The sequence below is a fragment of the Mauremys reevesii genome, linkage group 7, assembly GCF_016161935.1.
Source record: "Mauremys reevesii isolate NIE-2019 linkage group 7, ASM1616193v1, whole genome shotgun sequence".
Taxonomy (NCBI): domain Eukaryota; kingdom Metazoa; phylum Chordata; order Testudines; family Geoemydidae; genus Mauremys; species Mauremys reevesii.
Genome location: NC_052629.1, coordinates 380,360 through 405,868, shown reverse-complemented (window position 1 = coordinate 405,868; position 25,509 = coordinate 380,360). Strand labels below are relative to the sequence as shown.

General features: G+C 50.5%; 1 protein-coding gene across 9 annotated transcripts in view; it reads right to left on the bottom strand.

The window, feature by feature from the left end:
- The window catches only part of ENTPD1 (ectonucleoside triphosphate diphosphohydrolase 1), a 93,836-nt gene that overhangs the window by 3,031 nt on the left and 65,296 nt on the right, over positions 1 to 25,509 (bottom strand). For 5 of the 9 annotated variants that reach the window (XM_039482736.1, XM_039482734.1, XM_039482737.1 and 2 more), the window contains 7 exons: positions 19,921 to 20,048; positions 18,266 to 18,383; positions 6,162 to 6,312; positions 4,151 to 4,310; positions 3,151 to 3,387; positions 2,274 to 2,534; positions 104 to 223 (listed from right to left, as the gene is read on the bottom strand). In XM_039482736.1, the coding sequence (XP_039338670.1) occupies positions 104 to 223; positions 2,274 to 2,534; positions 3,151 to 3,387; positions 4,151 to 4,310; positions 6,162 to 6,312; positions 18,266 to 18,383; positions 19,921 to 20,048 (1,175 nt within the window). Of the gene's footprint in view, positions 1 to 103; positions 224 to 2,273; positions 2,535 to 3,150; positions 3,388 to 4,150; positions 4,311 to 6,161; positions 6,313 to 18,265; positions 18,384 to 19,920; positions 20,049 to 20,674; positions 20,758 to 22,048; positions 22,071 to 23,028; positions 23,051 to 25,509 lie in introns of those variants that run through there. The other 4 variants (XM_039482741.1, XM_039482740.1, XM_039482738.1 and 1 more) reach the window with 4 other exon arrangements.

The window sequence follows — 25,509 nt, the reverse complement described above, 5'->3', positions numbered from 1 at the left end:
GCCTGGTTCCCACACACAGCCATCACCACCAGGGCTGATCCCTGACTCCTGGTGCTATTGCAGAGCAAGAGCCTCACGCTGCTGCAGCTGGTCACACTCTTACTTTGTGCCAAGGTCTGGAGCAGAATCTTTCCACAGCGCTTGTCACTTTGTCCAGAGGGACTGGGCTCTTCTCTGTTGTCAGGTTTAAAAAGTTCATCACAAAGTAGAAAGCAGAAAATGCCTGGAAGGGGAGAAAATTTTAAACCTGCTTAGCCTTAGTGTGGAAAGCAGAGTCCAAATCCGAGCAATGACGCCAGAGCATGGGGCTCCCACTGTGAATTCAAAGTCTTTGTGTAAACAGAAATCCCAGCACGCAGGTGAGTTCCCGCTTGCATAGGGCTCCATGAACATGCCCATGGTCTGCACATCTGGGTGTCTGCGGAGAGGGTTTTGCAGCTGGCTGGGTCAAGATTATAGGCGCCAAGTATTCACACTCTCATGGGGGTGGAACAACGGAGAGCGACTCAACAGTCACTGCCTCCTATAGGTGGGTTTGGTAGCACTGCCTATTACGTTTGCATGACACTTCCCATTATAAGAGCCTCTTTTCAGTTGTTTATAACTTTGCCAAATTTGAAAGTTCCCACACCGGGTGCCTACCTCAAGCTAGTGTGTTGTGGGGGAGGGTGTTTGTTTTGTTTTTTGAAGTTTCAGGCAACATGTTTCTAAGAATGAGATTCGGGAAAAATACAGTGTTTTTCTGATGTTAAAAAAAAATGCTAGTAACTCTTTCCTTGAGAAGCAATAGCACCCACATGCTTTCAAGCAGGGACTTGAAATCTGTCAGGGGAGTTGTCTTGGTGTCAGCAATGTGCCTTTTGTTCCCATGAAAATCTGCCCAAATTTGGCCAAGTTATAAGCTTTTGAAAAAAATCTGTTTGAACACATTCAGGAAAGACTTCCTAAAAAAGTTTAGCAGCTAAAATTTCCAAAGATTCTGTGCACACTGAGCATGCCTCCTCCCCTCACAGTTCCTCCAGGTGTCAGACTGTGCATGCATCATCCCCACAGAACAACTGTGTGGGGATGTTCAAACCAGGGCTGCAGGGGTGAAGCCAGGCTTTTCCTGCAATTACAGCTCCTGGCTGCTGTGGACCAGCCCAAGGTGGGCACCGGAACTGAGAGCAAGGAGCTTCTTTCTCCTCTGCTCTCAATTACTCTCCTAATGGTGCCCAGGCAGCATGGAGGAGGAAACCACATGATTCAAAAGCAGAGAAGACAAGAGCCAGTCTTGTGGGAGGGGAAAGGCATAGATTGTGACAAGGAGCCTGGGGAGCTGGGACTGGAGAGGGGAAAAAAAGAGAGAAACTGGGAATGGGAGCTGGGGAGAGACCGGGACTGGGAACCAGGGGAAGGAGGGAGACTAGGACAGAGAACAGGGGAGTGGACAATGCAACTGCCTGGGCAAGGAAACTGGTAGTGAGAACTGTGCGAGAAGGTATGGAGGCCGGGACTGGTTGGGCAAGACACCTGAGACTGGGAGACTGCATGGGGTGGTGGAAAAGATAGATTGGACAAGAAGCTGGGGCGTGGGGACTGGGATTAGCTGGGCAAAGAGACAGGGACTGATGGTGGAGGGGGAGACTGGGACCCTGGAGGGCAAGAAGAGTGGGATGCGGATGAGACATCTGAGGAGTGGAGACTGGACTAAGTAGTTAAGGAGAATAAAATGGGATGAAGAGCTGAGGGTGGGAAAGAGAGAACTAGGGGAGGTTAGAAGGGACATGGCAGAAGCGGTCTATGTCCCATGCACAACACAGGTCAGATTGGTTAGTGATCAGGGCAGCTAAGAGCGCATTGGCCCTGGCAGAGGTCCAGGCTGGCCTCCTGTCACCAGGTCTTGTGGCATTATTTTGCTCTGTAGATCATCTCAGAGTTCACTGCCTCGCAAGCTACCAGTGCCACTCTGGGTATCTGACCTCCAGGCACTTTCTCTCTCCAGAATGCACTGACACAAACACTGGCAGTGTGGGAGGTGCGGGACACAAACTTGTGTGGCATATAGCTGTGATGTACAAAAGTCTGCTGTGTGGACACAACTCAAACCAGATTTGTTATAACTAGGTCAGATGAGTTCTCTGGTGGCATTTACAGGCTCAGTCCACACTATAAACAGCCCCCAGTCCCTCAAGTGCCTCTCAGTCTTCCCTCCAGCCCCCTGGGAACATACCCTAAGCAAACCCTTTGTGTCTGCTCTGGGTTAGAGCATGCCACAGGGCATCCAGACTCACCCCAAACTCCCCTTGTAACGGAGGCAGGAAAATCCCATTGAAGGAGCAGCTGGAGTAAGGGCAATGGCTAGTGTTGAAGATCTTCTGGATGGTCATTCGGCACCTTTGGTAATCCCCTTTCCCCTGGAGGTGAAGCTGTGGGAATGGAAGCTGCTGCTCACCATTAGCTATACAGGGATTCGTGTAGAGGTCACTTATATTCATAATCCTCAAATATCCTGGGTGAAAGCAGGGATCCAGGAGGCTGCCATTCTGTGTGCTCTGCAGGTAAAACAACCCAGGCCATTGGCACTCAGTTCCAGAGAACGGGACCATGAAAACAGCAACAGGATGTACTGACCTAAGAAAGCTGCCCTGGAACTGGGGACAGATATAACACGCCAGGATTCTCATATCAACCACAAACTCATCCTCTGTGCTCAGGAGTCCTGCTTTCTGTGTTGTGCTCAGCCACAGGCTTCCTGTGTGGCTGCAGGCAAGTCATCTGCAGCCACATTTCCAAAGTTAGGCACTCAAAATGAGTGGGAGTTTGAGATACTTTGGGCCTGATTTCCAGAGGTGCTGAGCACCCACAGCTCCTGCTACCTTCAATCAGAGCTGTGGGTGCTCAGCACCAGACCCCTGATAGCTCCAAGCTGGGTACCCAAGAACAGAGGCACCCCAAATTGGTGGCCACGTTTGAAACCTCTGGCCTTTATTCCTGGCTGTAAGTCAGAGATAATGAGACTTCCCCACTGAAATCCACTGTTGTGAGGCTCAGGTTCCAGCCACACTGGGCTGCACCACAGTGGTGTGTGCAAAAAGCAAATGCCAAATGTGGGGAGGGTCCAGAAACTCTCAGCCCCACAGGTACCAGCTCTGGAGCTCTCACACTTGCCTGTAGGTCACTGGCCAGCTTCAGGCGCAGAGCCTGGTCCTTCCCATAGCACAGGAAGCTGTGCGTATACACGTTGTAGTTCTTGCCATAGAGACGAAAGTGCAGTGAGTTCTCCTGAGATTCAATCGGCTCTTGGTCCGGTACAAAGGTGATTTGGGTGGAGGCTCCGCCAAGGTCCAGGGCCCCTGATGTCCCTCTGCTAGATCTCAGGTGAGGCAGAAAGTTCAGCCAGCCAGGCTTAAAAGAAAACAGGGACAATGAGACAAGGCTACTGGCCTGGGGGTGAGAGAAACAGGAGTAAGGGGAAAGGTTGGGAAGAGAGAGAGAGAAGGTAGCACAGGGCAGAAGGGAGGCACGGGGACCTGGAGCAGGGCACAGGTTGTGAGGAGAACAGGATAGGGGGGCAAAATGGGGGCTCAAAAGAGAGAGGAGATGATGTACAGCAGGTGTCCGTGGGAGGGTTAGAATACACAATCTGCAGCTGAACGATCCCTATGAGAGATAGTAAAAAAATATGACACACCTCTCACTAGTGCCGTGTATGCCACAGAACCCCCAACACTTTACCAACAATACAGAGGAATCATTCTGCCAGCCACTGAAATGCTCCCACTCTGGGGTGGAACACAGTAACTGTTTAAAAGAACGCAGCAATGATTTAGGACAGGACATAAAGGAGGATACCTTGTCTAGCTGAAACTGCAGGAAGAATTCTAGAAGCTTTCTGTTACAATGCACTGACAAATTGTGCTTGTACCAATTGTGTGGAGCCCATGATGACACCACCTCGCATGTGAGAGCTGATGCATTTAGTTTCCTAATGAGCCCTTGGAAGCTGGATTGCTGAAGAATTGTGTGGGGTCACTTTCTGAGCCCTGGTGAAAGGGGTTGTAAGAGAAGCCGGTGCTGGCAGGAGCCCTCTTGCCAAGTACGGTTTACGAGGTCCCACCCGCCCACATTTCAGGAGTACCACACCTGCCCCAGCGATTGGATACATTACCTGCTTGAAGTTGCCCAACAGGTAATTAATGGTGATCCAGCCATAGGCTCCTTCTTCCTGACCACTGATGACTCTGGCACCCTGGAAGTTGAAGGGGGATGAGCGCAACGTCTTCTCCACCGCAGAGAGGACCCTGTCAGCTATACTTCTGTTCTGCAAGCTGGATGTATAGAGGAAAGGACTGAGTGACTCCAGTCTAGAAGCTCTCGGCAGCCTCTTGGTTTTACTCTACCCCCGAGGACACACTTGAGATACTTTTGGTAAGACAGAAGTGCAAGCTGAATCTAACACACGAGATGTCCTCAGTGACATCATTCCTTACTGTCTCACCATCCCAGCTTGTCCGCCGCTGTTTCTGATGCTCACTCAGTTGCCACCGATAACAGCAGTCACTTCCTGAAGCAGGGCAGGACTCCCCACAGGCACACACCACTGAGCACACCCATTAGAGGACATCGCTAAGGCTAACATTTAGGCACGTGTATTTTAGTCACAGGTATTTCTGGATAGGTCATGGGCAATAAATAAAAATTCACAGCCTGTGACCTGTCCATGACTTTTACCAAAAATACCCACGACTAAATCTCTACTTCTGGGCCCCACAGCTCCGGGGGGGGGGGGGGGCCCGGATGGGGGTGGTGTGGGCTGCTCCAGTGCCGGGGGTTGACTGTCCCCTGGTTGCTGCTCCTGGGGACTGCTCTCTGGACGGCTCCCAGGCACCCCAAGCTACTGCTCCAGCTGACCCGGAACCACTGCTGCTCGGGTGGTCTCCAGGCCCCCCAGGACCACTGCTTGGAAGGTCCCCAGAGCCAGCTACACCAGCCGCTGTTCCAGCGGTCCTTGGAGCCAGCTGCCCAGAGCCTCCAGAGCAGTGGCTGGTGTGGCTGGCCCTGGTGCAACCCCTGGGACCACTGCATGCACGGTCCCCAGAGTCAGCCGCTGCTTGCACGGTCCCCAGAGCCAGCTGCCCGGAGCCTCCTGAGCAGTGGCTGGTGCAGCTGGCCCCAGGTACTGCCAGAGCAGCTGGCCCCGGGTTTCTCCAGCAGGGTCTGGTGAGGCCGGCCGTGGGGCACCTGAGCAGCTGACCCTGGGGTGCTCAAGTGGCCCTGGGGTGCTCAGGTGGCCCTGGGGTCAGTCGCACCAGCCGCAGTGGAAGTCACGGACATTGCAGAAAAAGTCACAGAATCTATGACTTCCGCAAACTCCATGAAAGAACTGCAGTCTTAGACATCACACCCTGGGATTCCCCTCACAAGCCATTGTATCACTGCTACAAAAGAAACAGCATGCCACACACTACCTTCTTGGAGTCTCTGTAGGCAATACTCATCTGGGAGTAACCTGTCCAGCCAAGGTGCCAGGAGCAGGGATGGGGATATGCCTCTGTTTCACTAGGATACAAGAGATGTCCAGGCATCCACTCATATCGGCCAGTTTGGGATGATGCTACCACCATCTGAGCTTCCCTGTAATGGGGTCAGTACAGTGCATGGGCACTGTATGGGGAAAGAAAGTCAGGGCAGGGAAAGGGGTATTTCCCGTCCCCGAGGGTATGTCTACACTAAAAATGTATCAGAGGGGTAGCCGTGTTAGTCTGGATCTGTAAAGCAGCAAAGAGTCCTGTGGCACCTTATAGACTAACAGACGTATGGGGGCATGAGCTTTTGTGGGTGCATCCGATGACGTGGGTATTCACCCACGAAAGCTCATGCTCCAATACGTCTGTTAGTCTATAAGTTACCACAGGACTCTTTGCTGCTTTTACTAAAAACGTAAGTCACCTGCTGTGAAATTGACAAGACAGCCAACAGTCGGAGTGTCTACACAGACACTGTCACCCTAACTACACTGAGGTAAGCCATATGTACCCATGGAGGTGGACTCATTGTTGGTGTAGTAGGGCACTTACATTGTCAGGAGCAAAGCTGTAGTGTGTACACACTGACATTACACCTAACTGTGTAGTGTAGACCAGGCCTGAGAGAAGGTGAAGGCTACATGTCTGCAGTACCTGAGCAGCCGCATTCCAGCTGTAGCCCCAAGGTAGACAGGGGTCTCTCTGTGCTGCTGTTCTGGAACCACTTCCTGAGCTCTTTTCATGCAGTGCTGGAGGGAGAGGCCAGCTTTCTCTGTATCCTGGGAGTAACCCGAGATCCCCAGACCTGGGAAGAAGGGGAAGAATAAGACATTCCATTTCATGCTCTCTTAACTGACTCCTACAGACACCATGGTGAACCCTGCATATTACTCCTAACCTCTACTGCAGAGGCATCAATAGCAGCCCTCCTATTAAACCCAGCCTTAAAGCTTGTCTGATAGACTGCTAAGAATTCCTCCTCTATCAAGTAAGTGTTCACATCCTTATGCTGTGGGTGGGTGAAACTTCATGGAAGCTGGTGGCTGAAACAGCTGCCCGTCACGCAGAACAAATGTAAAAAGCACCAGAGCTCCTTTATGGAATAGACACACCTGAAACAGCAGGAGCCACCACCCAAAACACAGGCCGCCTGCAAAGGCTGGTTAGGAATCTGAGCTATGTGGGCTGAGGGGTTTGACTGGGGACTGAATGAAAACAGAGGGCTGGGTATTTTTGGAGGGAGTGGGGTGTGTGAGAGAGAGCCAGGAGAAACACCACAGAGAAGGCCCCAAGGAAGTCCCAGAGACAGCCAAAGAAGCACTTACAGTGTGACCCTGAGAAAAAGCTGAGTGAGAGAGAGCAGGAGCACACACTTCTGGGTAGAGTGTTGGTTGGAAAGAAGCTGGGAACTGTGAGCAACACACCTGGGCACATGGAAAAAAACAAAAACAATGAGGAGTCCTTGTGGCACCTTAGAGACTAACACATGTATTTGGGCATAAGCTTTTGTGGGCTAGAACCACTTCATCAGATGCATGGAGTGGAAAATACAGTAGCAGGTGTATATATACATAGCACATGAAAAGATGGGAGTTGCCTTACCAAGTGGGGGCTCAGTCTAACGAGACAATTCAATTAACAGTAGAATACCAAGGGAGGAAAAATCACTTGTGTAGTGGTAATGAGGGTGGCCCATTTCAAACAGTTGACAAGAAGGTGTGAGTAACAGTAGGGGGAAATTAGTATGGTAAAATTAGTTTTTGTAATGACCCATCCACTCCCAGTCTTTATTCAGGCCTAATTTAATGGTGTCTAGGTTGCAAATTAATTCCAGTTCTGCAGTTTCACACTGGAGTCTGTTTTTGAAGTTTTTTTGTTGAAGAATTGCCACTTTTAAGTCTGTTATTGAGTGACCAGGGAGGTTGAAGTGTTCTCCTACTGGTTTTTGAATGTTATACTTCCTGATGTCAGATTTGTGTCCATTTATTCTTTTGCGTAGAGACTGTCCGGTTGTGGGGCATTGCTGGCACATGATGGCATATATCACACTGGTAGATGTGCAGGTGAACGAGCCCCTGATGGTGTGACTGATGTGGTTAGGCTCTATGATGGTGTCCCTTGAATAGATATGCGGACAGAGATGGCACCAGGGTTTGTTGCAGGATTGGTTCCTGGGTTACTGTTTTTGTTGTGTGGTGTGTAGTTGCTGGTGAGTATTTGCTTCAGGTTGGGGGGCTGTCTGTAAGTGAGGACTGGCCTGTCCCCCAAGGTCTGTGAGAGTGAGGGATCGTCCTTCAGGATAGGTTGTAGATCCTTGATGATGCGCTGGAGAGGTTTTAGTTGGGGGCCGTAGGTGATAGCTAGTGGCGTTCCATCACCTATAGCCCACCTTCTTGTCAACTGTTTGAAATGGGCCACCCTCATTACCACTACACAAGTGATTTTTCCTCCCTCGGTATTCTACTGTTAATTGAATTGTCTCGTTAGACTGAGCCCCCACGTGGTATGGCAACTCCCATCTTTTCATGTGCTATGTGTATATACCTGCTACTGTATTTTCCACTCCATGCATCTGATGAAGTCGGTTCTAGCCCACAAAAGCTTATGCCCAAATACATGTGTTAGTCTCTAAGGTGCCACAAGGACTCCTCATTGTTTTTGTTTTTTTCCATGTGCCCAGGTGTGTTGCTCACAGTTCCCAGCTTCTTTCCAACCAACTCTCTACCCAGAAGTGTGTGCTCCTGCTCTCTCTCACTCAGCTTTTTCTCAGGGTCACACTGTAAGTGCTTCTTTGGCTGTCTCTGGGACTTCCTTGGGGCCTTCTCTGTGGTGTTTCTCCTGGCTCTCTCTCACACACCCCACTCCCTCCAAAAATACCCAGCCCTCTGTTTTCATTCAGTCCCCAGTCAAACCCCTCAGCCCACATAGCTCAGATTCCTAACCAGCCTTTGCAGGCGGCCTGTGTTTTGGGTGGTGGCTCCTGCTGTTTCAGGTGTGTCTATTCCATAAAGGAGCTCTGGTGCTTTTTACATTTGTTGTGCGTGACGGGCAGCTGTTTCAGCCACCAAATTAAATTTCATGTGGATAAATGTAAAGTAATGCACATTGGAAAAAATAACCCCAACTATACATACAACATGATGGGGGCTAATTTAGCTACAACGAGTCAGGAAAAAGATCTTGGAGTTATCGTGGATAGTTCTCTGAAGATGTCCACGCAGTGTGCAGAGGCGGTCAAAAAAGCAAACAGGATGTTAGGAATCATTAAAAAGAGGATAGAGAATAAGACTGAGAATATATTATTGCCCTTATATAAATCCATGGTACGCCCACATCTCGAATACTGTGTACAGATGTGGTCTCCTCACCTCAAAAAAGATATTCTAGCACTAGAAAAGGTTCAGAAAAGAGCAACTAAAATGATTAGGGGTTTAGAGAGGGTCCCATATGAGGAAAGATTAAAGAGGCTAGGACTCTTCAGTTTGGAAAAGAGAAGACTAAGGGGGGACATGATAGAGGTATATAAAATCATGAGTGATGTTGAGAAAGTGGATAAGGAAAAGTTATTTACTTATTCCCATAATACAAGAATTAGGGGTCACCAAATGAAATGAATAGGCAGCAGGTTTAAAACAAATAAAAGGAAGTTCTTCTTCACGCAGCGCACAGTCAACTTGTGGAACTCCTTACCTGAGGAGGTTGTGAAGGCTAGGACTATAACAATGTTTAAAAGGGGACTGGATAAATTCATGGTGGCTAAGTCCATAAATGGCTATTAGCCAGGATGGGTAAGAATGGTGTCCCTAGCCTCTGTTCGTCAGAGGATGGAGACGGATGGCAGGAGAGAGATCACTTGATCATTGCCTGTTAGGTTCACTCCCTCAGGGGCACCTGGCATTGGCCACTGTCGGTAGACAGATACTGGGCTAGATGGACCTTTGATCTGACCCGGTACGGCCTTTCTTATGTTCTTATGTGTTAGTCTCTAAGGTGCCACAAGGACTCCTCGTTGTTTTTGCTGATACATACTAACACGGTTACCACTCTGAAACCTGGAAAAAAACAGTTACTCACCTTCTCATAACTGTTGTTCTTCGAGATGTGTTGTTCACGTCCATTCCAATCAGGTGTGCATGCATTGTGTGCATGGTCATCAGAATGTTTTCCCTTAGCAGCTCCCATCGGGTCAGCTGTGGAGCCCCCGGGAGTGACACCTTCATGGCACTCAATATATGACCCCGCCGACCCGACCCCCCTTCAGTTCCTTCTTGCCAGCTAACAACACATCTCAAAGAACGACAGTTTTTCTTCTTCGAATGGTTGTTCATTTTGATTCCAATCAGGTGATTCCCAAGTTCTCCCCCGGACGTGGGGTCAGAGTTAAGGAACTTCCAATTGGAGCACTGCTCTGCCAAATGCTGCATCATCTCTGGAATGCTGGGTGATAGCATAGTGAGTGGTACACGTATGCATCGATGACCAGGTTGCTGCTCTGCAGATCTCCTGAATGGGGATCTGGGCCAGGAAAGCTGTTGACAAAGCTTGTGCCCTTGTGAATTGTGCGATAACAGCTGGGGCTGGGACCTTAGCCAGCTCGTAGCATGTGTGGATGCAGTCCGTGATCCAGGAAGAAATGCATTGGGAAGAGACTGGGAGCCCTTTCATCCGGTCTGCCACCGCAACGAACAGCTGGTTTGATTTCCTGAAAGGTTTAGTGTGGTAGATGTAGAATGCTAGTGCACGCTGGACATCCGGTGAGTGAAGCCTCTGCTCCTATGCACTGGTATGAGGCTTGAGATAGAAGACTGGTAGAAAAATGTCTTGGCTAGTATGAAATTGGGACACAACCTTGGGAAGGAAGGCTGGGTGAGGCCTGAGTTGCACCTTGTCCTTGTGGAAGACCATAATAATAATAATAATATAATTGGAGATATACCAATCTCCTAGAACTGGAAGGGACCTTGAAAGGTCAGCGAGTCCAGCCCCTGCCTTCACTAGCAGGACCAGGTACTGATTTTGCTGCAGATCCCTAAATGGCCCCCTCAAGGATTGAACTCACAACCCTGGGTTTAGCAGGCCAATGCTCAAACCACTGAGCTATCCCTCCCCCACCATGTATGATGGGTCAGAGGTTAGCACTTTTACCTTGGACACCCTCCTAGCCGATGTGATGACAACCAGGAATGCCACCTTCCGCAACAAATACAGAAGGGAGTAAGTCACCAATGGCTTGAAAGGGGGGACCCCATTAGTCTGGAGAGGACCAGACTGAGGTCCCATGCAGGCACAGGTCTTCGAGTCTGTGGATATAATCTTTCCAGGCCCTTGAGGAAACAGCGTGTAACAGGTCCGACTCACCCCTGCGGCGCCTCCTGCTGGTGACTTTGGGGAATTAGCTCTTTCCAGCCCTGGAGCGCCCTCTGCAGGCTGGTGATCCACCTGTTTAGTGCTGGCCCCCGTGTCCCTCCCAGGACCCTGGTGCCCTTTCACATGGGGTGCTGCCCCTTGGCAGTAACCCCTTTTTCTCTGGGTCTCCCCTCCTCAGGGACCCCTCACCCTACTATCCCCACTTCGCCTCAGTAGTGGCTACTGCCCAGTCTCTATCTAGCCCCCGTTCACTGGGGCAGACTGCAGTATCCAGTACTCATCATCGGCAAAGGGGGTTTGGACCTGCTGCCTTGGCCTACCCCTAGGTTGCCCCCTGCAACCCCCAGTACCTTTTGCCCTATACTAGGCCGCAGCCTGGGGTTTTCTAGGCTGGCGCTTCCCCAGCTCCTCAGCCTTTCCCCAGCCCTGCTTCACCCTAGGTACCTTGTCTCAATTCCCTGCAGCCAGGCCCTTCTCTCTCTGAAGGGAGAGAGAGAGAGACTGACTGGGTTCCTGGCTCACAGCCTTTTATAGGGGCCAGCTGTGGCCTGATTGGGGTGTGGCCCAGCTGCGGCTACTTCCCCAATCAGCCCAGCTTTGAGAGCAGCAGCTCAAGCCCTGCCAAGCTGCTTTTAAACCCCTTAAAAACCCGGAGCAGGGATCCACTCTGCTACACAGCCTACCAAGTCCGTTCACGTCTCTGGGCAGAGTTCCTCTGGGCGGCATCCACTGGCTCCCTTGACGCCTTCGAGGAGCAGTGGGCGCTGTCCGGGGTTCTCTGCTCGGTGTCCCTGTCAGGCTCCCTTCTTATGACCCTTTGACCACACTCCTGTCCCTGTTCTTTTATTAGTTGTCCCCCGCAATTGGTGGGTTTCTGAGGCCCTGTGGAACCTCCCCTTAGGCTGGGGGGGATCCATTAGCATGGGGCGGGCTTCGCCCACCCCGTTTCCTGGAAACCCAATAGATACACAGCCTACCATAGGGTTGGCGAACACGGAACGCCCCAACTCTCCTGGGTGGAAGGCAGATATAGCAGCGAGGTGTAACCTGATGGATGACCCTGCTAGGCCCTGTTGTTTCAGGTGCAGGAGGTAATCCAGAATGAGTGGTATAGGCGCCTGGAGTGGAAGTGTGTGATGCTGGGCACATCAGCATGTGAACCTCTTTCACTTAGCTAGATAAGTGGCTCTGGTGGATGGTTTCCTGCTGCCAAGCAGAACCTGCCTTATTGGTTCCGAGCACAGGAGCTCCATTGGGTTTAACCATGAAGCTTCCATGCCATGAGATGGAGGGACTGGAGGTCTGGGTGGTGAAGGTGACTGTGGTCCTGGGTGATGAGATCTGGGTAAAGCAGTAGCAGGATCAGAGTGTCCACGGACAGCTCCAGAAGCGTGGTGTACCAATGTTGACATGGCCATGCTGGGGCCAACAGAATTATTTCTGCCTTGTCTCTGCGGATCGTGAGCAGTACCTTGTATACGAGTGGGACCGGTGGAAAGGCATACGCGAGGCAGTCCCCCCAGGGTAGCATGAATACATCCGAGATCAAGCCCGGGCTGTGTTTCTGGAAGGAGCAGAATGTTGGGCACTTTCTGTTGCTCCGGGTGGCAAACAGATCTACCTGGGGAAACCCCCACCTTTGGAAGATGGAATGTATAACATCTGCAATGAGTGGTCTATCCGTCTGGAATGACCTGCTGAGGTGATCCACTAGTTCATTCTGTGCTCCCAGGAGATGTGACACCTCCAGGTGAATGGAGTGGGCTATGCACAACTCCCATAGCTGAAGGGCTTCCTGACATGGGGGAAGGAACGGGCTCCGTCCTGTTTTTTGATGTAAAACATGGCAGAGGTGATTAGGGGGCTGAAGCACATGACTTATGAGGAGCAGCTGAGGGAACTGGGATTGTTTAGTCTGCAGAAGAGAAGAATGAGAGGGGATTTGATAGCTGCTTTCAACTACCTGAAAGGGGGTTCCAAAGAGGATGGATCTAGACTGTTCTCAGTGGTACCTGATGACAGAACAAGGAGTAATGGTCTCAAGTTGCAGTGTGGGAAGTTTAGGTTGGATATTAGGAAAACCTTTATCACTAGGAGGTGGTGAAGCACTGGAATGGGTTACCTAGGGAGGTGGTGGAATATCCTTCCTTAGAGGCTTTTAAGGTCAGGGTTGACAAAGCCCTGGCTGGGATGATTTAGTTGGGAATTGGTCCTGCTTTGAGCAGGGGGTTGGACTAGATGACCTCCTGAGGTCCCTTCCAACCCTGATATTCTATAATTCTATGGCTTGGAACCGGGTCTCTGGCAGCAGTGCCTTTGCCTGTACTGAGTCCAGCACTGCCCCAATGAATTCTATTCTTTGGGTCGGTGATAAGGTTGACTTGTTCATGTTGAGGAAGAGTCCCAGTCTCTCAAAAGTGAATCTAATTAATTGGACTTGAGACACTACCTGCTCCCTGGCACGCCCCCGTATTAACCAGTCGTCGAGGCAGGGATATACCTGCAGCTGCCTCCTGCGGAGGAAGGCTGCTATGACTGACATACACTTGGTGAACACTCAGAGAGACGTTGATAGACAGAATGGGAGGACCATGAACGGATAATGTTTGTGGTTGACCACAAACCATAGGCACCGTCTGTGCGCAGGCCGAATGGCTGTGTGAAAGTATGTCTTTCATGTCAAGGGTGCCATACCAGTCTCCCAGATCCAGGGAAGGGATTATCGTGCTCAGGGAAACCATGCGGAACTTCAACTTCACCATGAACTGGTTGAGTTCTCTCAAGTCTAAAATAGGTCTGAGACCCTCCTTTGCCTTGGGGATTAGGAAATTACAGGACTAGAATCCCCTGTCCCTTAGCTCCCGAGGAACCTCTTCCACTGCCCCTATGGTGAGGAGCAATTGCACCTCCTGGATAAGGAGTTGCTTGTGAGAGGGGTCCATGAAGAGGGACGGGGAAGGAGGGGAGGAGCAGAATTGGAGCGAATATCCCACCTCTACTGTGCGAAGGACCCAGTGGTCTGATGTTGTTTGGGACCAAGCACGGTAGAAGTGGGATAGATGATTCATAAAACAAGGGGAAGGATCCAGTGCCATGGCGGGTGTGCCGTCCTTGGGAGTCCCTTCAAAAGACCTGCTTAGAGCCCGAGGAAGGTTTGGTCGGGCCCTGGCCCTGACCTGATGTGGGGTGTGATGGTCTGCGCCTGCCATTCCTACACCTCCGTCTATAGAAGTCTTGTCTGGGTAGAGGAGGGTAGGAGTGCTGCTGTTGAGGCTGCAGTTTGAAGTGTTTATGCTGGGTAGCAGGGGTGTGCACACCCAGAGACTTCATGGTCGCCTGGGAGTCCTTCAGGCCATGCATCTTGGAGTCTCTCTGCTCTGAGAAAAAACGGTTACTTATCTCTCGTAACTGCTGTTCTTCAAGATGCGTTGCTCATGTGCGTGCGCTGCATTCATGATCATTGGAAGGTTTTTCCCCTAACGGTACCCGTCGGGTCGGCTGTTGAGACCCCTGCTGTGGCACCTTCATGGTGGTGTATATAGGTCCCTGCCAACCTGCTGCCTGCTCAGTTCCTTCTTGCTGGAACACTCCGACAGAGGGGAGGTGGGTGGGATTTGGAATAGACATGAGCAACACATCTCAAAGAACAACAGTTACTAGAGGTAGGTAACAGTTTTTTCTTCTTTGAGTGCTTGCTCATGTGCGTTCCAATAGGTGACTTCCAAGTAGTTTCCCTGGGGGAGGGGTCGGAGTTCACCCGGTTGCTGAGAGCAGGACTGCCCTACCAAAGGCTGCATCGCCCCTCGCCTGCTGGGTAATGGTGTAGTGTGATGTGAAGGTGTGGATGGAAGATCACGTTGCTGCCTTGCATATGTCCTGGATAGGGACCTGCGCCAGGAACGCTGCGGACGACACCTGTGCTCTTGTGGAGTGTGCCGTAAGCGAAGGGGCTGGAAGTTTTGCCAGGTCGTAGCAAGTCCTGATACAGGATGTGATCCACGATTAAATGTGCTGAGATGAGATCAGGAGCCCCCTCATCCTTTCTGCGATTGCAATAAAGAGCTGCGATGACTTATGAAATGGCTTTGTGTGCTCAGTGTAGAATGCTAGGGCACTCCTGACATCCAGGGAATGGAACATGTGTTCTTTGTTACTTGCATGAGGCTTAGGGAAGAACACAGGTAAAAATACGTCTTGGTTCTCATGAAACTGGAAGACTACCTTTGGCAGAAACGCAGGGTGAGGGTGTAGCTGCACCTTGTCTTTATAAAAGACTGTAAAGGAGGGCTCGGAAGTCAGCACTCTGAGCTCGGATACCCTTCTGGCCGAGGTTATGGCCACCAGAAAGGCCACCTTCCAGGAAAGGTAGGACAGAGGGCAGGTCGCCATGGGATTGAAAGCAGGCCCCATGAGCATGGACAGGACCAGGTTGAGGTCCCACTGGGGAATGGGCCATCGTACCTGGGGATAAAGTCTGTCCAAGCCCTTGAGAAACCAGCCCACCATGGGATTGCCGAAGACTGACCTACCAGCTGCCCCCGGGTGGAAGGCTGAAATGGCAGCCAGGTGTACCCTAAGAGATGATATTGCCAATCCCTGCTGCTTGAGGTATAACAGGTAGTGCAAAACAAGGGGAATTGGCGCTAGCTGTGGTTCGGTGCCCCTCTGCAGAGACCAGATGGAAAAACGCTTCCACTTTTCCAAGAGATTCAGGTTTAGGGTCACTCTTCTAAGGTCCTGGTGTCCATCGCCAGAAGGGTGGTGGTGGTGCCCACCACCGCCTCGTCTGGCGAGGAGGAGGCGGCTTGTGGGACAGGGTCTTCCTGCCCTTCTGGCTCTCTGGCAGCTGGTTCAGGTACCTTGGAGCCCCCCATGACTGGAGGTGGTTCCAGTATAACTGATGGCGCAGGTTTAAAATGTATATAATGCCTTTTGTCTGGCAAAAAAAATTCCCTGGAACCTAACCCCCCCTATTTACATTAATTCTTATGGGGAAATTGGATTAGCTTAACATCGTTTCACTTAAAGTCGCATTTTTGAGGAACATAACTACAATGTTACTGAGGAGTTACTGTACCGTCACCTCATCTCCTGCCTGATCCAGCACAGACATCATCTTTCACCAGCTACCATGTTGGTATTTATACACCCCATTAATGACATTTACAATTTCTTAAAACCAATAAACTCCAAATAGCAATGTAAAAAAACCCAACAAAAATAAACAGACGTAACATCCTCTGCTCCCATCATGGAAATGCCTGGACTTTCCCTGTTCAGGCTCAGGTTCTTTGCACTATCAGAACAGAAAATACGAGAATAAAAGGGCCCACCATTCCACATACCTTGATACCTACTCCTGTATGCACTCCTAGCTTGGCTGCTTCAACTGATCTCACCTACTGCTGCTGCTCTCATGTCTAATGAAGTATTGCTCGCCAGTGTTTTCCAGCCAGGCAGGCTCTGATCCCTTTTTATGAGACAAGCAACCTGTCAGCTTATTGCCTAGGAGAAGGCTGCAGGGTGTCTCTTGCTGTCTTTACTTATATCAGAACCATCCTTTGTTCTTTTTCATAAACAGGTCACCCTCCGCTGATTGTTTTTCCTGTGACTGCCCTTTCTTGTCAACTTTGCAATCTTCTAATCAGCATCTGGCTCCATACGCATATGTTGTGAGACACAATGACCAGACAGGAGATAAATGTCTGCTATCTCCTGCTTCAAAGGACTCTGTTTAAGGCCTGTCATCTCATGGTTACTTGCCTTAACTCCAAGGGTATGAGAACATAATTTCCAGTATAGATACAAAACTCTTTAAATATTATCCGGATATGCATTTCAAAGAGATTATGATGACCAGGGGGCTCTGGCTCTTGACAGAGACCTTACATGTCATTCTTTGGTTACCTTAATATGCATCTGACCCAGGGGATTCCTGTAAAACCCTATGCACCCCTGGTGCCCTATGCCAGCTGGCACCAAGAACCAGGGCTTGATTTAGGGGCAGGTGACCCAGGCAAGCACTTGGGATGTCAGGTGTGAGGGATGCCAGGCTCGGAGTGCTGTTTTTGTTGTTAGCAACAAAAGGGAAAATAGAGTGTTTGAAGTAAAATGTTTCAGGTATTCTGTATGTGGATTCATTTTTCACTAACCTCCTAGAATGTTCTGGACCTTTGTAGAATCTTGTGGAACTTTCCAGACTTTCTGGAAACTACATTTTCTTCGAACCTCCTAGAATGATGTCAGCCATGCCCGTGCGGATAGCTAAGGGGCGGGGCATCGCCAGTCAGTGAGATATAAGAATGAACTGAAGTGAAGTGCGAACCCAACTGTGACATTGTGAACCTTGTTTTATTGTGTAACTGTAAAAAATAAGGTATTCAAAAGTTTAACAAATCAAGGGGGCGGGGGGCGCGCGGCAAAGATGCTCCTCGCCTGGAGCACATTTGGTCTAGGGCCAGCCCTGCCAAGAGCTTCCTGGATCACACAAAGGCCCATTTACATGATGACTTTAAGAAAGTATTGCCAACCTGAATATGATCTGCGTGTCTGGGTCTATATGGTTATTTAATAGCTCATTTGGCCATTCTTATGTTTAAGAACTAATCAAGGAATACAGATTACAGACACACCAGCTGCCATGATGAACTGGAGTTATGTTTATATGCAGATAATGTGGTGCTTCTCTTATAGAGCATATTAGACAGTTCAACTGTATGGAAAATAAGGTAGATGTGATCAGAGATGCACTGTATTGACCAGTCCTGGATGTACTTGACACAGCAGTTCCGGTCAGTAAGACTGGGTGACTTCTCAGCAGCCTGCTGGGATTTCTTCTGGAATCCCCAGAGGTCACTTCTGCCGCAGAGATTTTTTTCTATGGCACTGCGATTCGATTGAGGATATTTTATCTGTTTTGCAAGGTTATAGAAAGCTCTGGCTAGTAGGTGTCTAACAGGATGGTGATGTTTGCACCTCCCCGTTAGCAGGTGCTGACTCTGCTGCAAAAGTTAGTTGAATTCTGCGCACTCACTGCAGCAGATGGCATTTTACCCCACCAGGCTATGAGGGAAATGGAAGTGGATCTCTGGTAGACAGGATCTAGAATGGGGATGGAGCAGTCCTGAGGGCAGAATCTAGGCATAGCCCACACTGAGAAGACGGTAAGAGCTTAGTTTTGTGTCATTTTACTGTTGATTTCTGCATTAACAAAACCAGACAGGAGAGGCAAGTTGGCCTCTACACAGGTGAGGAGTGATTTAGGGCAGGTTGGAAGCTGTACCAGTTGACAAGCATTACATTATTTTCACCATCTCCTCCTCCTCCTGCACTCTCTGTTCATCACCTCATCGCCCCTCCTGTTCCCCCCTTCCTCCTCCCTCGTGGCTTACCTTCTACTTTACACACTTCCACCTGGTGCACCACCCCAGTGTCATTCTCCTTCTCCGCTGGCCACTTATACACGTACAAGTTAGTGTGAGACGAACCAGCATCCAGCACAATCCCGTACTGTGGATAAAACAAACCAGTTATCTCTGGACCAATGCACGGGACACTGTGAATAGTAGTCAGTGGGGCCAGACAGTGGGACAAGAGCACTCTTCACTTACTGGGAGCACTAGTAAGTGTAGCTACAGCAGAGGTGATGCTAGCCCATTGGGGACCCTGAGCAGAAATATCCCCCACCCCAATACTGAAACAGGCAAGTTCTTATAATAAAAAGTGAATAGGGGACCCCCCTTGAGCTGCTCAGAGCCCTAAGCAATTGTTTAGTCTGCTTATGCCTAGTGCCAGGGTTGTCAGTCAACTTGTGTGTGTGTTTTTCAGCGTGCTGTCCAGCTCCGCACAGACAGCTCGTTTGCAGACCTCGAGTACAACCCACTCATTCAGCAGACTTTCCTCTTACTCATAAAGAAAGACCACAGGCACGGTTCAGTGACACAGGCACTTGGCCAGGTTTATTGCCAAGACATAGTTCTAGCGCCCTGCCTCGGTGGTTACCAGTACACTAACACGAGTGCCTTATGGCAAGGAACAGTTCAGTCAGCAGCAGGAATTTCTGCTGTCCCCTTGGCCGAACAAAGAATTAAGGCAAAGTACCCCGACACTTATAGGCCACGACAAACAAGAATATACCACCTTATGTGTTTCATGGTATTTGTTTGTTACCTCCCCTTGTTCCTGATATCTTGGACAAAACCTCCCCATTCATTATTCTGTCAAACCATCTTATCTTGTGCTAAATGGGGATGGATCTGCACTAGCTGGAATATACTTATGTCAATGTCTAGTGCATTGTACACTAGCAACAACTTTGCCAAGGTCGTGTACTGGGCAGTGAACTTGTGAGCATCTGCTTTAATCCATGGCCTGACTTTGGTTCACAGCCTCTGGTTCAGGCCTCAGATCTTGCCCCAGGCCCAGTGCTCCAGGATTTCTCTATGACAGCTGGCTCTGAGCTGCATACACTAAGCATCAGTAGAGACACTGATAGTATTGGGTGCCCCCAGGAATGGGGCAGATCACTAGAGCACCCTGGAAAAAAATTAGTCAGTGCTCAGCACCCACCAGCAGCAAGCTCCCCACTGGAGCCTCCCGTCCGTCTGTGGCCCCATCAATCAACTCCTCCCCCTCCCTCCCAGTGCCTCCTGACTGCTCCGATCAACTGTTCTGTGGCGTGCAGGAGGTGCTGAGGGGGAGGGGGGATGATCTGCGTGGGAAGAGGTGGGGTGGGAGGTTGAGCACCCTTGGGGGCCCGGAGGAAGCTGGCACCTGTGAAAGGGAGTACGAACTTGGAAGCTATAGTGTCACAAATGGAACTAACCGGTGGGTTAGTGCAGATTTACCTATGAAGACCACCAGAAATGGGCTTGTTTTTACAGGGAAATTGAGAAGAGAAAATGCTTGAGGTTCAGGAAGATAACAGAGGGAATTAGCAAGGCCCAAAAGATGGCGGGTGAAACACATGAAAATTCAGGGGTGTCTTGGAACTACCCATGGCCCACCCAGTTATGCTGTTTCTCTTGTAATGGCTCCTTCACAGTACCTTAATATTCTTTGGGAGTGGCTTGTTCTGACTCACTGCCATCGCGACTAAGGCAATCACAGCCAAAGCAAAGAGGAACCCCAGGATGAGCAGGGCCTTTCTAGGCCAGGATGTCCTTGGTTTGGTACCTGTGACCGGCAAAGAAGAGTGGATGTTAGGAACCATGCCAAGCACTCAGAGCAGCAGCCACAGCTATTGCAGGTGATGGGACAGTCAGCACTGTTCCTTCTCTCTGCCACAGCACAGGATGTCTGACTGGCCTGCCCAGGGAGAGGCCATGGCAGGATCTTGCATGGACAGTCGAGAACGTGACTGCAAGGCCACATCAACCAAATGTGGATTCTAACAAAATGCAGGGGTAGCAGCAACAGGCCCAGGTAGCACCTTCAAACCTGTTCTTCACAACATACATTAACACAAACAGTATGCACAAAGACGGGCAATACAGAAAGCTGTGGCTCCCATGGCAACCACTACTTGGGCTCACTGTGAGCTGTATATGCAGCCTTCCCGTCTCTGTACGGAGTGGGGGTCTCAACACTCCCAAGTGAAGCCTCTTCTGAAATCACCCCTCACCCCAGCCCATGCCAGCTCCAGTTACTTCCTGCCCTCAGAGTCACCTTCCCCCCATCCCCGCCCCATCTCAGCTCCAGTCACCTTCCCTCTGCTCCACCCCACATCGTCACCTTCCTCCCCACCTCCCATCCCAGCTCCACTCACCTTCCTCCCCACCTCCCATCCCAGCTCCACTCACCTTCCTCCCATCACCCATAGTCACCTTTCCCCCTCACCCCTTTCCAGCTCTGTAGCAGGGTGGCCCCTGCTCCTGCCCTGAGGGGTTTAAAAATGGCCTGGCAGGGCTTGAAAGCTGCTGCTCTAAAAGCTGGGCTGATTGAGGGAGTGGCTGCAGGTGAGGCCACGCCCCAGACTGAGCCACAGCTGGCCCCTATAAAAGGCCAGGGAGGCCAGAGGCCCAGGAGACTCTCTCTAGCTGTAGAGGGAGATGGGCCTGACTGCAGGAAGATGGATACAAGGTACCTGAGTGGAGCAGGGCTGGGGAAAGGCTGAGAAGCTGGGGAGCTCCAGCCTGGAAAGCCCCAGGCTGTGGCCTAGCAGTGGGCCAACAGGTACTGGGGGTTGCAGAGGGCAGCCCAGGGGTAGGCTAAGGCAGCAGGTCCAAACCCCTTTGCCTGTGATGAATAGGCTGATACTGCAGCCTGCCCCAGAGTGTGAGGCTAGACAATGACTGGCAGTAGCCAATACTGAGGCAAGGTGGGGATAGAGGGTGGGGGTTCCCTGGGCAGGGGAAACCCAGAGAGAAAGGGGTTACTGCCAGGGGCAGCACCCCATGTGAAAGGGCACTGGGTCCAGGGAGGGACACGGGGGCCTGAGGACAGGTGGATCACCAGCCTGCAGAGGGTGCTCTAGCACTGGAACAGAGCTAATTCCCGGAGTCACCAGCAGGAGGCGCCGCAGGGGTGAGTCCTGACCTGTCTACAGGCTCCAGTCACCTTCCCCCCACCCCAGTCACCTTCCCTTTGCCCCACTCCACATCCCAGCTCCACTCATCTTCCTCCCCATCATCACCTTCCCCATCCCATCTCCTCTCACCTTCCCCCCACTGCCCATCCCCATCCCAGCGTCAGTCACCGTCCTCCCATCACCCATCGTCACCTTCCCCCCCTCACCCCATCCTGGCTCGAGGTCACCTTCCCCCCCCAACCCTCATCGTCACCTCTCGCCCCGGCCCCATCAAAGCTCCAGTCACCTTTCATTGTCATTTTCCCCTCTCAGCCCCCCACCGGCTTCAGTCACCCTCCCCTCCATCCCATCCCATCTCTAGTCACCTTCCCCCTCCACCCCATCTCCCATGCTGGATCCAGTCATTCCCTCCCCCGACTCTATCTGGGTTCCAGTCATCTTCCCCCACTCCCCTCTGTCCCATTTCCATGGCTGTATCCAGACACCTTCCCATATCCCATTCCATCCCACCTTGTCTCCTTTGTAGGTGATTATAGAACAACATTAAATCAAAGTGAGCTCCTTTCTGCAGCTCCACCTGGCCCTGTCTTTTCCTGCCCCCACCAGCCCCTTCTCCCCTCCCAGCCCTTTCTTCCCCTTGGAGTACCTCACTGAGGAGCATCCTGGCTCTGCCACCAGATTCCAGTCAAGTTGGTCCTGCTGGTGGCTTGTGATGCTCTCCCAGAAGTGGCAATAGGTTCCTAGCAGCCCTCCTCTTGTGGGTGGAGCAGCCCCTGTGGAGGTAGAGGCTGCTGGGCTTCCCCTCAGTAGCTGTTTCTCCATTGTAGGGAAACACCTCCTTGCCACAGCTAGAAACAGCTGTACAGGAGAAGCCAAGATGCTCATGTGAGCAGCAAGTGCTCTGCTGACCCAGTTTGAGCTGTCCTGGGGCACCTTATTCACTTAAATTCTTGAATACTGTGCGGTGCCCTGCAAACACCACTCAGCCCTGTACTGGTATGGGGCAGTGCTGCACCCATTGCTGCCCACGTGACTCAGGCACTCAGGCTTTCCCCAGAGCATACAGTTGATTTGGAAACCCTAACGATACAGGTTGGTGTAAACTCATGACCCATGTCAACTCAGCAACCCCACAGTGCCGGAGATATGCTGGAAGTGCAGGGTGAAAGAGCAGAAGTCAAACAGTGTCATACATGGTCACAGCTAGTACATCATTGCCCCCTCCCCAACCCAATGTTGGAATCCAGCCCAGCTGGTCAGGCATCAAGCACCTCACCCCAGAGATTGGAGCCCAGCCCAGATGTTCAGGCATCCCTGCCTTTGCTTCTAATTTTGGTCTCTGTTTTTGCAGGGTCTCCTGCTGGCCCAGTTCAGCCATTGGGTCAGGTCCCAGAACAAAACAGGATCCAATGGCTTTTCTGGTTTCAAGTTAGTTATCAGCGAGAATGATGCTGGCAAGGCTGATGAGTGATTCTGCCGCGAGGACCTCACCGCATTCAGAGAAATGAGCCAGGACAGAGACGTCACTGACATGGGAACTGGTCAGGGAAAGCAGAACTGTTCCCCTCAGTGTATAGGCCAAGAACTCAGGGAAGATAAGAGAGCCCCGTCAAATATCATGAATACCTGAAATCCCTGATCAGCAGGGAATCCTGCTCCGGGTGCAAGGCCCCCTGCCCAGCTCACAGCTACTTTCCCACTAAATATTGATGGAAAGACAAACTGGTCATGTCTCAAGCAAACTAGAAAACCAGCTGTAAACAAAGGCATCTTGCATGTGATACAGAAACAGTACGCTAGTGGCTCGGGAACAATGTTCCTGCACTTTTCAGTGCTATTGTCCTCACAAAAACAATGAGGAATCCTTGTGGCACCTTAGAGACTATCACATTTATTTGGGCATAAGCTTTTGTGGGCTAAAACCCACTTCATCAGATGCATGGAGTGAAAAATACAGTAAGCAGTATATAATAATATGGAGATATAGCTATCTCATAGAACTGGAAGGGACCCTGAAACATCATTGAGTCCAGTCCCTGCCTTCACAGGAGGACCAAGTACAGTTCCTGACAGATTTTTGCCCCAGATCTCTAAATGGCCTCCTCAAGGACTGAACTCACAACCTTGGGTTTAGGAGGCCAATGTGCAAACCACTCTGTGTGTGTGTGTTTGTTTTTTTTATATATATATATATATATATATATATATATATATATATATATATATATATATATATATATATATATATCTATATATATATATAAATAAAAAGAAAAAAATCACACACACACACACCCGGGGGGGGGGGGGGGGTCAGTGCGAATGTGGCCAATGCAATCAAGGTGGCCGTCGCCCATTTCCAACCATTGACAAGAAGGGGTGAATATCAAGAGAGGGAAAATTACTTTTTGTAGTGACCCATCCACTCCTAGTCTCCTGAACTTAAAAAAAAAGTCAGGACTACACCCCCATAAAGAAATGTCCTGCTATGGGCCAACCTGGCTTAGTCTGCACCAGGACTTGCTTTTAAGAGCGGTCTCAGGCCTTGAGCTTGTAGCAGGTGCTAACATGAAGGTGCAGAGGGAGGAGGAACTCACCTGTTACAGGTGCCAGCATTTCCCAGACAATGACCTGAAAGGCTGTTCTAAAGTCCCATACTACTATTTATAAGGGGAGCTCTGCCAGTACTGAAAGATTTCACCTGAGTGAGTGGTAGGTACCTGGAATCAATCTCTGCTTCTGCAATTCAGCTCAACCATCCAATAACCCAATAGGGTATTGGGGGAAGTATAGTGTGAACCTCTCTCCACTCACCATGAATTACAGGACCTTTGAGCAGGATACAACACACACAAAACTCTGATTAACATGTAATGCTTTCCTTCATGAGTCCACATTTAAGAGCTGATTTTTGCTCTTAGACCTGAATGCCAGTAGCCAAGGCACAAGGGGTCACATCCTGGCTCATGCTATGGGCCCCGTGCACTCCTGTGGTGATGAACAGAGTCTGTAAAACTGGTGTAACCAGCCAAATGATGAGTCTCTAGTGTGCGGGAAACCTTGGAGGGTGAAGAGCAGATGTAACTAGGCGCAGGTCTACATTTAAACACTACAGCGGCATAGCGCTTCAGTGAAGATACCGCTACACTGACGGGGGAGTTTCTCCCATTGGCATAGTTAATTCACTTCCATGAGAGGTGGTAGCTATGGCAAGGGGTTGAAACCCTCCCATTGCCATAGTGCGGTCGACACCTAGAGTTAGGTCGGTATAACCGTGTCATTCAGGAGTTTGGATTTCACACCCCTGAACAGCATAGTCAACCTGACGTAAGTTTGTAGTGTAGACATGGCCTAGCTCTTTGCCATGTCTACACTACAAACTTACGTTGTGAAGGAGGGTGTAGGCTGGAAGAGATGGAATAGCCCAAAGAGCTAAGGCACTTAAGCAGTCCTTGCTGGCTGTCACCAGCGGGCTCAAATTAGCCCTGCTTAAAGTGAGGCTATTCTAACTTTTGGGGGTGCTGAAACAAGCCCTAGGCAGTCCCAGGATTGAGGGGATGTAAGAATGGTGCAGAGCCATATAAGCGCCCTCACGTTCTGGGCCAGGTACTGCTCAGCCAAGCCCAAGGACTGGGCCAAAGACCTGTGTTTCAGTTCAGATGCCCTCCACTGGAAAACTGTCACACTAACCATTACCAGCACAACTCTGAACGAATATATCTGCTTTGGTATGGCAGAAGAGATGCTACCCCTTTCTCTGCATGCTCACATCAGGTGGGCCCTGGCTATCCAGGGAGTCACAGCTAGGAATAATTAGTCACATTTTATTAAGAAAAACAGCACACCTAATTGTTAAGACAGGAAACCCCTGGCAATCACACAATCTGGTGCCCAGGAGTCTAGGGGTAATGCTAGGGAATGAGGAAGGCGTTCCTGTGAACCCCACCTAGCGACTGGGAGTTCATGGAGCTCCTCACTAGCATATACAAGAGGAGCTGCTTACTAATGGCCCAGTGGACCCCTTGTTTTGGGCAGCAACAAAAGGGTTGGGAGCTTATCAAGTGGCTTCCTTCTATAGGGTGGGAAGTACTTGCGGCTGCCTGTGCA